Below are 13,180 nucleotides of genomic sequence, written 5' to 3'. Positions count from 1 at the left end.
TTTTCAAAGGTGAAAATTGTTGTTTTTTGTTTTGTAATTGTTTATTCCTTAATTACTTTGTGGAGTATGAGTGGCCATAAGGGAACTTTTTATCAGTAGTAAAAACTGTAAAACCTATAAATATACAGTAAAATGTTCAAAATGTATGCTTGTGCTTGTTTGTGGTGAGCAGCAGATCAAACAAGTTAGGAATTATAAATGGCTTTAAGCACACATTCAGACCTGTGAGACTCATTCAGACACTCAGACACTGAGCCACGGCTCTGTGCTACATGTACAGTGAAAAATGGAGACTGGCCATCTCTTGGATTTATTTAAGCGTCTTTGATGAATTTACTGCAATTGCACTTTGTTTGTGTAACTTGTGTTGAGTTGCTTCAAAAAGCAGAACATCTGTGTGCAACCAATGTCGACTACTTAATTTATGTAAATCTAACATTTTGTCTGTTTTTCAGTGCACACGTTTCTGCATCTTTGCATATAGTTTATTTTATGTTATATAAAATATACAGGTGAGCCGTATGTTTGACACCTCTGGTATAGTGGTTTCCATATTCAGCTAAAAAAGGTGAAGGGCCTCAGTACACATTACTGAGTAAAATGTTTAAAATTACTTTTACAATTTTAAAATTAATTTTAAATTAAGCACACAAAATCGACAACGCACGATATGCTTTGAGGCAGCATCCAAGGAACATGGTGTGTGTCTGTGCACACCTGTGTGCGTTAGCGCGCTTGTATTCCAAAGATTTCTCCATATAATTATCTGAAAGTAAATGTGGGGAGCCATAGCCCTCCGGAAGGGTCCTGACCGAGCCATGGGCGCCAGGCCCTGCCAAGCAACCACCGGGAGTGAGCACCATGCACCCAGCCCCGGACACCGAAAACCACCAATGCACCAAGGGTTGAGGGTATCAGCCATTGGCAGGGAGTGTAGTGGGGGGAGATAGGCCCCCACACCTAGGGGAGCCTGAGATGTTCCCTGAGAGGTGGAGTCTAAGACTCGACCTGACACATAGACACTCCCAGAGGGTCAATCCAGACCCAGGAAATGTTTGCTGTGGAGTGGAGACAAGCAGACCAACCCCGGTCCTGCAGCAGGGAGGCCCAGCATTCCAAGTGCATTAAAAACATGGGGGGACATGGTACTCTCTACCAGAAAGCAGCTGATGTTAGCATGCGTCTGGTGGCCATGGAGCCCAGTCCGACAAAGGGACATGGGCCCATCCTCCTATAGGCCCACCACCTGCAGGAGGCGCCGTCGAGGTCGGGTGCAATGTGTGTCAGGTGGCGGCCAAGAACGGAGGCCCTGGTGAGCCGATCCCCGGCTATATTTAAAACTAAACCAAACTAAATGAAATCTATGTTGTGATCACAAATGGACATCCATGTTTTTTTGTTTGTTTGTTTTTAATCAATTCCACATTGTTATTTTTGAGAGCCAAGTCTCCTGCTTGTGCTCCTTTCATCTGCTAAACTAGCCATATCTGCTTTGTACACCTAGTGGAGAGAGTGGACAGTTTCCGGTACCAGGGGTCTCCACATCACTCAGGACCTATCATGGACCTGTCACATTAACATCCTGGTTAAGAAAGCCTGCCAGTGTCTCTTCTTCCCCAGAAGACTTAGGTGCTTAAGAAGTTCTACTCCTGCACCATCGAGAGCATCCTGAAACATCTGCACCTGGTTTGGGAACAGCACCAAGCAGGACAGACGAGATCTGCAAAGAGTGATGCGCTCGGCCGAATGCATCCAATCAATCAGCGCTTTCTGACCTTCTGTCCATCTACACCAAGTGGTGCAAGAACAAAGCCAGGAAGATCATGATGGGCCTCTCCCATCCCAACAATGGACTCTTCTCACTGTTGAGGTCTGGGAAGCGCTTCTGCTCCCTTAAGGCCAAAACAGAGTGAAAGAGGAGTTTTGTCCCCCAGGCTATTTGGGACTTGAACCAGGTGTAGGACTGGACTCTCATACATCACATCACCGCACACACTCTGTTTATTTGCACACTTCTTATAATCTCTCTCTTAAATCATTATTTGCACATTCTTTTTTACTGTAAATTTCTAAGGTAAAATCTGTAAATTTTATCATTATCTGTAAATTCTTTACTGTCGTTTAATGGGCATTGCACAGCAATAAGCATTTCTCCACATATCGTATTGTGTGTGTGTGTGCGTGTGACAAATAACATTTGAATTTGAATTTGATCAAGGCTGTCTATCCCACTTGCTTCCACATAACACACCTGCTGCATCAAAGCCTTATCTGGTCTAATTGCAAGCCAGCTTACACTGACATGCATGCACAAGTCTGACTTATTTCAGTGATTTCACAAAGCTTATCTTCAACTTGGACCTCAAAAGGATGTGTATTGTGCAGGGCCGTGCAGAAAGGTTTAAAGGGGCGGGTGCTCAAAGTTAAAAAGGGGCACATTGAACCAGGCTGAATAACAACAACACACATTCATCAAGAATCTAATATGGGAAGGGCAGGGCTGTGTTGATCTGAGACTGTAGACATTAAAAAGTCCATAGGAGAGATGGTAGCTGATTAAACAAGTGTCATGAGATAATAACAAAATGCAAAGATTGGTGACAGCGCTTGGAACCATAAGGACACAAAAAACTGTGAGAAATAATTTAGGCTCTGCCTGTGAATCACTCTTTGCTTCTCTTCTTCCTTCCATCCCATCTTTTCATATATCACTCTCCACTTGCTGTCTATGTGAGAACAAGGCACAACTTGCTATTGCAATAAACTATAATCTAATTATCCACACCTAACAACTCTTGCACTTAATCTAAAATAAAATGATGAGAGAAAAATGTTATAGCACTGCCTTTAGTAGCCTCACACAGCTCCTACTGTTTCTTCCTCATGTCCTTACCAGGCATGTCTGGACAATGTTATATCATGAGTAATATTTTTTTTAAAAATCCATCTAAATAAAACACACACATGCACGCACACACAGTGACATTTTAGACCTTCTTCAGAATACTGTATATACTATGGGCATCACTGTGCTGATCCAGAATCCTTACATTATTATTTATTACTAGAGCTACAATAATAAAGCAATGAGGAGGGGGAAGTAATAATATATATATATTTTTTTTTTCCTTTGGAAATTTCTGGTAAAAAAATCGTTTTGTTGGACGTAATTTAAAGATTCAAAGGAATTTCAAACGTCCAGTTTTCATTTAGGGACGGAGCGCCTCTTGTGTTTGTAGCCCCGTGGAAAGATGAAAAGTGTGTAAATCTCTCAAAACTCCGCGAGCACATAAACCGTGATGTGAGCATAAACAATGTCTGAAATAATTTTTAGAGACGAGTAAGCTCGTGAAGGTCTTTGAAAGTGAGACTGATGACTGATTGAACTATTTGATTTGTGGAGCTGCATGTGTGGACTGTTGCACGCATTTCTGAGTACGCGGAATTACACACAAATCATTGTGTGCGCGCATATGTAAATCTTAGTTTACACTTGTGGGTAATATCGTAACCATTTTCCAATCTTTTGAGACTAACTATCTCCCGATAGAAGGGCCTGAGACGGGAGATACGCGCTTTGATTGACACTTTTGGCAACGAATGGCGATAAACTTACAGTGAAACTAAATTGATTTCATTGATCATATCTGTACTCACGGCTGGCAGCAGAAAGCAGAATGATAACATTCAGTCAGAAGTATAGATGCGATTGTTTTTTTGCTGGACAAAGTGTGTTAACTTCAGACTTTAATTCTGCATATTTTTAATGCCCCGTGTCGGTTGATGGGAAAAAAAAAACCGCGACAAAACGAAAGGGGAAGTGTTTCGGGAGGACAAGCACTGTGAACAATTTTAGTTCTCTGTAGTGTTCTCTGGATCTCATAAATGACACGCCATGTGGGGCAGACAGCATTTTTTTACCCTCGGTAAGACAGATTTTCTATAATGTATAATGTTTTTTGTAATTTTGTACAGGCACAGTATCAATAGGATTTTGGGTTTGATTTTCAATGCAAATATTCATCACTGCATATCAACAAGAACATTTCTATGTAATAAGCAATGGCATGGTTTCCTCTCCGATAGTTTCTTGTCTCTTGGCCTCACCGTCACCTGCTGCAGGTCAGTCTGTTCCTATGTCTTTTTTTAAAGGAAAACCTTTAAGGGAAATATTAAAATGTTGTTTATATAACGTTCTTGATAGGTCAGATCAGACTAGCTGGATCTGGGTCCACTCGGTGCTCTGGAAGAGTTGAAATCTATCACAGTGGCTCCTGGGGAACAGTCTGTGATGATGACTGGGACTTAAAAGATGCTGAAGTGGTCTGCAGACAGCTGCACTGCTGGACAGCAGTGAGTTTCCATAAATCAGCTCACTTTGGTGAAGGTACAGGACAAATCTGGCTTGATGATGTGGCCTGTTCAGGAAGTGAGAGTTCTCTAACTGAGTGTCGACACAGTGGATTTGGGACACATAACTGTGGGCATAATGAGGATGCTGGTGTCACATGTTCAGGTGAGCAAACTTTCAGTTAAATCCTATCCTATCCTAACAGTTCATAATAAAAGTTGTTAAAAGTGGTGAAGTGATTATTATTTTTCGTTAATAAATAATGTAATTAGTATATTATATTGTTTTTACTACACTTTGTTCATTGGAGAAAACATTTACTAGTAAATTATATTTCCCAACAAAAATGTAAATGCATATCTTTTTTTAAAATAAGATTTTCTTCTTCTCTGAGACACAAGTCTCTTCAGCTGCTGTAAATAAAAGAATCAGTGAAAATGAACTTTGAACTTCCAACTGATTTTAATCTCAAACATAACCTGTTCCCAACAGTTTTAGATTTTGCTCTCACAGCTGCAGACTTGGTGCGGTTTAAGGTTTTGACAGTAAAGATCAAATCTAAAAACAAAATTTGAAACCCTGAACGAGACTTTTTCAGTTACTTTCTAATTATTCTAATTGTTCGTAGAGTTCTTTGAAAATGTTCTTTTTCACAAGACTGTCCTTTCTCAGCTGTAATGTTACAGCCTGTATGACCAAAATCAACATCAACACCATGGCTGCCATATTTTCACACACAACGGACAGATCAGCATGATTAATCAAGCGTACAACTAAAACATATACTCAGTGAAGTTAAAAATGACACACAGTTTACAATTCTATATCCAATAAATAATATGAAGTAGGCAACAGGAAAATACAGTGTGAAGTTGTAAGGTAGTTTTTTGATGATTGAATTAAAAATTTAAAATGTTCAGCAGGTCGACATATTGTGGGAAACATCACTGTGGTATCATCGAGCACCTCAACAAATGATGAAATCGTCCTGCCTGCTACTGTGTGACTATTCTTCAGCTGCTCTACTTTCTGTTCGTTATCTTTGATCTTGAGCTTGCCTGCAGATACCTTTGATCTCATTATCAAAGCATTAGTTGCTTTGCAAGGTGATGCTGACAGGAAAAGGATTAATTTAGCAGCGCGGCACATTGAACAGCAGTAATGTGGTATTACTACTTGACAGTGACGCATAGGGAAATAATTCAGAAGCACATCTCTGGGTTCAGAGCGGAGGGAGTTGCCTTTTTCTCCTGTTCTTCACAATGAACTTTTGGCTCTGTTTGTATTTGTTATTTATTCAGTTTAGGTAAATGTAAGGTTAACACTGACAGGCCAACTGCCTGTAAAAAAAAAAAAAAAAAAATCCAGGACGTGTGAATTTTCAAGTATTGCATGCTAGTCAGGGCCATACTTTCATGGTGTCATGGCTTCTGTAGGAGCATGTCAGGATTTTCCTCTGTTTCGTCATCTGTGTGCTGCCTATGTGTTTTTTAAAGTTACTTTTGAGTCTGGTTCACTCCGAGTCACTTATTTGAGAAACAGATTGTAACCTTAACCAGCTCATTGGCAGGTTTTCTTCAACAGAGTATCCTGTTGTCCTGCTGCACATCAACCAGCTGCCTGAAACTTCATTTCCTCATTCATAAAGTCGCCATCAAAGCTCAGACCAGCAACTTATTCAAATGAGCAACAAAGCAATGCAAACCAAATACGGGTGCCATCATTTAGAAAATGGATGGATAATACAAAAATTATCAAAGCGCTTTACACCACTCTCATTCATACAAGCACTTTTTTTGTATGCTTTCTATCTAACATTCACACAGATACACTCTGATGGGTGCACTGGAGGGCAACTTGGGTCTAGTATCTTCCCTAAGGATATTTGGCATACATCCCGGAGCAGTCTGGGATTGAACCACCGACCTTTTGATAAATAGATTATATGAAAAAGGCAGCGGCAGCCTCGCCTCTGTCAGTGCGCCCCAGGGTGGCTGTGGTTACAATGTAGCTTGCCATCACCAGTGTGTGAATGTGTGTGTGAATGGGTGGATGACTGGATATGTAAAGCGCTTTGGGGTCCTTAGGGACTAGTAAAGCGCTATATAAATACAGGCCATTTACCATAGATTGGTAGAACACCACCCCAACAAACCAAAAATGTCTCTTAAATGTTGAAATACTGACCAGGAAAACCAGTGCTAGTGCCATTTTACTGTCACAATGCTGGCACTACACCAGAGATGCTTAAGTTAAAAGGAGAATACGGTGTACATTTACCACATGCCAAATTATTGTTTCAGGGGTCCCCCCCAAGCCAAGGATCTCCATAAATAACAGTGAGGTCACCTGGGGTCAGAGTGCCAGCATCTCTTGTTTAGTCCCAACTCAGGCATCAGATGGAACTTTCATCCTCAAGAAGACATCTGACTCATTCATGGAGACTAAAACCTCAAATTCCAACTCTACTATCTTCAGTATCAACAAAGTGAACTTCAGTCATGAAGGACAGTACTACTGCCAGTACGAGGAAAGCATTCAGGGTTCAAAGTTCTCCTCCCCCTTTAGTAACTCTGTAGGACTCTTTGTTACTGGTAAGGATAAATCCAATTTCCCAAGTTTTATGGTATATTCCATTTTGTATAATCTAATCAGTAAACTGGTGATAAAATGAAAACTTTAATTCTGTGTTGCTATTTCAGTAAGCTTCCCCAAACCCCATATCTCCATCAGTCCTGCTGGTGAGGTGACCTGGAGTCAGAACATTGCAATCACTTGTTCAATCTCCACTCAGGTTTTGGGTGGAACGTTCATTCTGATGACAACATCAGATTCATTCAACAGGACCCAAAATTCAGCTACAAACTCTGCTACCTTCAATATTTCTTCTGTGGACTTTGATGATGAGGGATCGTACCAGTGTCAGTATCAGAAAAAGGGCTCAAGGCGGGACTTTAATTCCCCGCTAAGTGACAGTGTCACACTCAATGTCACAGGTAAGAGCAATAAATAAAAGGGTAAAATAAAAAGATCAAAACTAAATAAAAATAATACAAATTTACAGATCTTTACATTTTTGCTATTACAAATAGTGTTGTATAAACTGTAGAAATTACTTGTCATAAGATATCAACAGCGTTAATTTATGTTTATCTATGTAATAAAAATATAGATATAAACTTTTTCATATAAGACAAAAAGCGCAATTTCAAAGGTACATCTAGTTTTTTCTGCATAATCTCGCAGAAACGCAGCTGCAGTTAATAAACTGTGTTTTTTTTTTGTTTTATTACTGTTGGCTCACTATATAAAAAAAATGCTGGAACTTTTCTGTCATTTCAACATTTATTTATTACTTAATTTCTTAGTGTAATGTGAATGACCACGAGAGGGATCTTTATCAGTAGGAACAGCAGCAAAAATCTATGCCCTCCTACACATATCCAGTGGGACGAATTGGAGTCTTTGGCAGACCGATTCTGGCCCCTGGGACTTATGTTTGACACCGCCGCTGTAGAACATTAAACAGCTGTTAACATTCGGTAGATCACGAAATACATGGCTAATGTTGATTGGTTAATGATGATTCATAAATAATAAGCTAACTTGCATGAAATGCTACCATTGGACTTGTTTCTGCTGCCCTTCTTAATGGTAAGTCTTTCTTTCACACAGTGAGACTGCAGAGGCCCAGCATCTCCTTGACGTCTCCTAATGCAGGACTTGTCTGGGGTCCTGAAGGTGCCGAAATCACCAGGGGTTACAGCTTTGTCCTCACCTGTTCCATTAACTCCACATTTTCCAGTGGACATTTTATTCTGAGCTTCCCTGGCTCCAACCTCACAGAGCCAGCAGTCAACAACTCAGCCTCCTTTAGTTTCCCTGTAGCTGAGTATGAACAGCAGGGCAACTACAGCTGTGTGTATGAGGTCACAGTGTCCACACGGACATTCAGATCTGCTGTATTGGCACCGATTAGTGTCATCATTAAATGTAAGTACAGTGTTGAATTCATGGATTTTTGTATAAAGCAAAAAATAACATAAAAATATCAGACTGACTGTGGTAGCTGTAGCTGTATGTACCATGCAAACTGTGACCATTGCATTAGCTTATGTTTCCCAGTCTTGTTATAAATGTATACATTTAAGACCACAAAGAGAAGTCATAAAGGAGGAAAATGGTAGAGTATAAAAATAAAATGGTAAATAGACTAATTCTTATATAACAGTTTTCTACTCTTCTCTACTCAAATGTCTTTGTACAACACGCCACATTTAACCAAGCACTGTTTTCTATACTTGTCAGTGCCTTCTAACTAACATTCATACTCTGATGCAGCGGTCCCCAACCCCCGGACCTCGGACCGGTACCGGTCCGTGAGTCATTTGGTACCGGGCCGCGAGAGTTGAGGCTCAGGTGTGAAATGTCTGGTTTTCAGGGTTTTTATCGGTTTTCAGCCTTATTTTGTTATCGTTTTTATAGTTTACTCAGTTTTCCTGGGTTTTTTCACGTGTGTTATGAATAAATGTTCTTTTTTTCAGTACTGGTATTAGTTTTATTTTGTTGTATTTATCCGCGACACCTTAAAGGCCGGTCCATGAAAATATTGTCGGGCATAAACCGGTCCGTGGCGCAAAAAAGGTTGGGGACCGCTGCTCTGATGGATGCATCAGGTGGTTAATAACTTGCCCAAGGATATTTGGCATGCAGACTGGGGAAGCAAGGGATTGAACCACCCCCTTTCCAATCAGTAGATGACCTGCTCTACCCCCTGAGCTACAGCCATCCTCAAAAGACCCCATTTGTTTTTGAGGACAGAAAATAAAAAAAGATCTTAGCAAACCAGTTCTTATTACAGATTGTTTTACAGTAATGTTCTCAGAAAATCTGTTAAGTATACCCAAACCTCTTACAGTCACTCAGTCAGAACAGACCCGGTCTTTTGGATGAGGTACTGTCCACTATGTGTTACACCATTATCCTGCATTCTATGTGAAAGTTAGTCACAAATCATGAAGATCAAATAAAAAGAAAGTCAGACTTAATATAAGACATTAAAGCAATGATCATTTTGATGAATGTTACTCTTACTCTGTAATATTGACATTATGTTCTGTAGTATTGTCAAACTGGAGGTTAAAGCTGGCTATGCTGTAGGGCAGACCTACCCTGTAGGTGAAACGTTTCATGAGCAAGCATTGTCCCTCATTTTCTCAGATCCACCCATTGACTGACACTTGGTTTCATAATGGCAAAAATGGTGAGATTAAGAAGGCTTGACAACAGGACTTAACAAACCAATGGGTGGTCGTGTCTAACTTTTAGACATAGTTGAGATGAGAAGTGTTGACAGGATGAGCAGAGTGCCCTTTCAGTGACCTGTAGCCATATTCTTGAAACAGACTTGAAATAAGTTACATGTTCTAAATTAAAACATTAATGAAAAGTAGTTCATTATGTGAAGAAGTGTTTTGATGGTCAAACTGATCAAATTCTCTCTCCTTAGTCAATTTGATGCCGCTGCTGTCCTCAGTATCTGTTGGACTCCTGTTGCTGCTCCTGCTGTTGCTGTTAGTGGTAGGGCTGACGTGCAGGAGAAGACAACGACGAGCCAAGAAGCCTGTAGCTCTCATCCACAGTCAAAGTGTGTGCTCGCAAATTTTAAACAATTATTCATCTGAAATTCATCAGACTACATATTCGCATTCTTTCCCCTTACTTGTGTTTCAGTGGCTGTCCGAGTCGGGAATGCTTACAAGTATGGAGATGAAGATGATGATGAGGATGTTGAGGACTCTGTGAATGTTGATCTATTGGACACTAATGAAAAAATCAAAGGAGGAGCTCCTGGGCTGGATGAAGATGATGATGATTATGAGGACCTAGTGAGTGATGATGATCACGATTATGAGGAAGCAGGCCCAAATGACAAAAAGTCCAAGGAGGCCTGTGTGAGTGTAGACTGTCACAGACAAGATGAGGAAGAAACTAGTGATGAAGAGGAAACTAGTGATGAAGAAAACAACTATGAGAATGTATCCCCACCTTCAGCAAGTGTGGATAATAAGGAAGAAGAGGAAACTAGTGATGAAGAGGAAACTAGTGATGAAGAAAACAACTATGAGAATGTATCCCCGCCTTCAGCAAGTGTGTGTAATAAGGAAGAAGAGGAAACTAGTGATGAAGAAAACAACTATAAGAATGTGTCCCCGCCTTCAGCAAGTGTGGACAATAAGGAAGAAGAGGAAACTAGTGATGAAGAGGAAACTAGTGATGAAGAAAACAACTATGAGAATGTATCCCCGCCTTCAGCAAGTGTGTGTAATAAGGAAGAAGAGGAAACTAGTGATGAAGAAAACAACTATAAGAATGTGTCCCCGCCTTCAGCAAGTGTGGACAATAAGGAAGAAGAGGAAACTAGTGATGAAGAGGAAACTAGTGATGAAGAAAACAACTATGAGAATGTATCTTTACCATAACCAGCTCATTATCATTCGTAATGAGCTCTCGTCCTTTTGTATGAAATGGTAAATGGACTTGTTCTTATAAAGCTCTTTTATCCTCTGAGCACTCAAAGCGCTTTAGGCAACTTACCTCTTTCATCCATTCATACAAGCACTTTTGATGCTTAAGAGTTTTCTATCTAACATTCACACACATTCACACTCCAGTGGATGCATCAGAAAGCAACTTGAGGTCAGTATATATATTTAGCATGCAGACTGTGGGAGCCAAGGATCAAAGCAACCTTCCGATTAGTAGATGAGCCGCTCTAGCTTCACCTACTTCTTTTCCATGCACTTCCAAAGAAGTGCATGGAAAAAGGGTAAAAACTGTCGTGTCACCTTCCAGTCATATTGAACACAACATGATGTTAACTTTGTAAATGATGATGCACTTTAGGCAACTTGCTTGCAACTGATTGAGCTGTGTCCCCTAAGTTCTAATCTCAGTCAGATCTTCCCCTTGCTCATGAAAACACCAGTTTGAAAACACCAAGAGAATGATGGCAAAATTGCTCATCTTGAGGCTTCACGGTGGGATTTCAATAACCAATGGGTGATGCCAAGCATGGGTGGATGCATGCATTATTTTTAATATCCAGTATCTCACAAAAGTAAGTAAACCCCTCACATTTTTGCAAATATTTTGTTATGTCTTTTCATGGGACAACATTGAAGATATGACACAGTGTACAGCTTGTATAACTTTAAATTTGCTGTCCCCTCTAAATAACTTACAGCCATTATTGCCTAAACTGCTGGCAACAAAAGTGAGTACACCTCTAAGTGAAAATGTCCAAATTGTCCCCAATTAGCCATTTTCCCTCCCTGGTGTCATGTGACTCATTAGTGTTACAAGGTCTCAGGTGCAAATGGGGAACAGTTGTGTTGAATTTGGTGTTATTGCTCTCACACACTCTCATACTGTTCACTGGAAGTCTAACATGGCAAAAGATCTGCAAAATAGAATTATTGCTCTACATAAAGATGGCCTAAGCTATAAGAAGGGTGCCAACACCCTGAAACTGAGCTGCAGCACATTGGAAAAAGACCATACGGCAGTTTAACAGGACAGATTTCACTCAGAACAAAAAAATAATCGTTGCCACGCAAAATATTGACACCTTGGGCACAGCTTGGACATTTTCACCTACAGGTGTACTCACTTTTGTTGCCAGCAGTTTAGACGTTAATGGCTGTATGTTGAGCTATTTTGAGCTGACAGCAAATTTACAATGTTATACAAGCTGTACACTGACTACATTACATTCTATCAAGGTGTCATATCTTCAGTGTTGTCCCATGAAAAGATACAACATTTTTTCAATAATGTGCAGGGCGTACTCACTTTTGTGAGATACTGTACATTTTCTCCAACATTAAAACCAGATCTGAATTTAAACTAGTCAAATATTGTCTATGTACTGTAAAAATATTAGCTGGCTAACCTAAGTTTGTTGTAAGTAGCCTTTTAGATATGATAGTCAACAGTGAAAAGCTCAACTTCAACAAACTGTTTGCAAACTGTTTTCTATGATGTCACTAAAGCATCAGTGTGGGTCTTCACATTAATTATTAGTAATAATTCCAGGATATGTGTTTAAAAGAGTGCAAATGTTCTTTGAAACAACCTTCCCTGATAACTTTTAGATTTTTGATGATTTATATTTTAATGCTTTGCACTGTATGTTATTCTTGATGGTGGACTTGGGTCTGGGACGCCTCTATTTTGAACTGATATTGCAATTAATTTTAGATGCATACATCATATTTTATATTTTCCAGTATTATGACTTTGTCCATATAAAAAACATACTGTAAATATATACATGTATACATGCAAAGTATTATACACTGTCCCTTGATACTCAAACACTTTTCAAAAGCAAACTATAAATTTCATTTTGTTATTTATGTAAAACTATAGATAGCGAGTAAACACTTTTTCTAATAAATTTCCTACAGAATATGTAATTTCACCTGGATGTTATTCCACATTCTCACACATTTAAAACCCTGGGCAATCTTAATTTGGATGTTTTGACAAACTTGTGAATAATAACCTGGTTGAGCTGGGTGGTGTAATCATATCTTAGTCATTTAGAGATGCAGACACAGCAGCTATCTGGAGTCTCTCTTTCTGTTTCTGATCCTGGCATCCTCTACCTAACTGACACACTTCTTTATTCATGCAGCAGTGCTGATGACTCACAGCTGACTTAGGTTATTTCATATGCGTCGTTGTTCCTTCTGAACTTTTTTCTTTAGTCCAGATTTGGTGGCTTCACCATGAATCCCCAGTGCAGTCCAGTTCATCCAAACC

At 39.8% G+C, this 13,180-nt stretch overlaps 1 protein-coding gene across 2 annotated transcripts; it reads left to right on the top strand.

Moving 5' to 3' along the window:
• Window positions 1–3,314: 3,314 nt before the first annotated feature.
• On the top strand, window positions 3,315–12,826 carry LOC113019939 (uncharacterized). Of its 2 annotated transcripts, XM_080300476.1 has the most exons (8): window positions 3,315–3,926; window positions 4,087–4,122; window positions 4,205–4,516; window positions 6,655–6,945; window positions 7,054–7,347; window positions 8,027–8,344; window positions 9,861–9,998; window positions 10,085–12,826. In XM_080300476.1, the coding sequence occupies exons 1-8, from the start codon at window positions 3,896–3,898 to the stop codon at window positions 10,831–10,833; spliced, it is 2,169 nt and encodes a 722-aa protein (XP_080156602.1). In that variant the 5' UTR covers window positions 3,315–3,895; the 3' UTR covers window positions 10,834–12,826. The 2 variants fall into 2 exon arrangements, with proteins under 2 accessions (XP_080156602.1, XP_080156601.1); XM_080300475.1 differs by having other exon boundaries at window positions 3,315–4,122.
• The last annotated feature ends 354 nt before the right edge of the window (window positions 12,827–13,180 follow it).

This window comes from Astatotilapia calliptera, chromosome 4 (assembly GCF_964374335.1).
Source record: "Astatotilapia calliptera chromosome 4, fAstCal68.1, whole genome shotgun sequence".
NCBI lineage: Eukaryota > Metazoa > Chordata > Actinopteri > Cichliformes > Cichlidae > Astatotilapia > Astatotilapia calliptera.
This window is presented reverse-complemented; position numbering and strand designations above follow the sequence as displayed.

What these genes read in the sequence shown, in the direction of transcription:
- LOC113019939 (XM_080300475.1), top strand. Translation starts at nt 4,011, where the DNA reads ATGCAAATATTCATCACTGCATATCAACAAGAACATTTCTATGTAATA. An exon ending in CTCACCGTCACCTGCTGCAG is followed by an intron (nt 4,123 to 4,204) that starts GTCAGTCTGTTC and finishes CGTTCTTGATAG; the next exon opens with GTCAGATCAGACTAGCTGGA. An exon ending in TGTAGGACTCTTTGTTACTG is followed by an intron (nt 6,946 to 7,053) that starts GTAAGGATAAAT and finishes TTGCTATTTCAG; the next exon opens with TAAGCTTCCCCAAACCCCAT.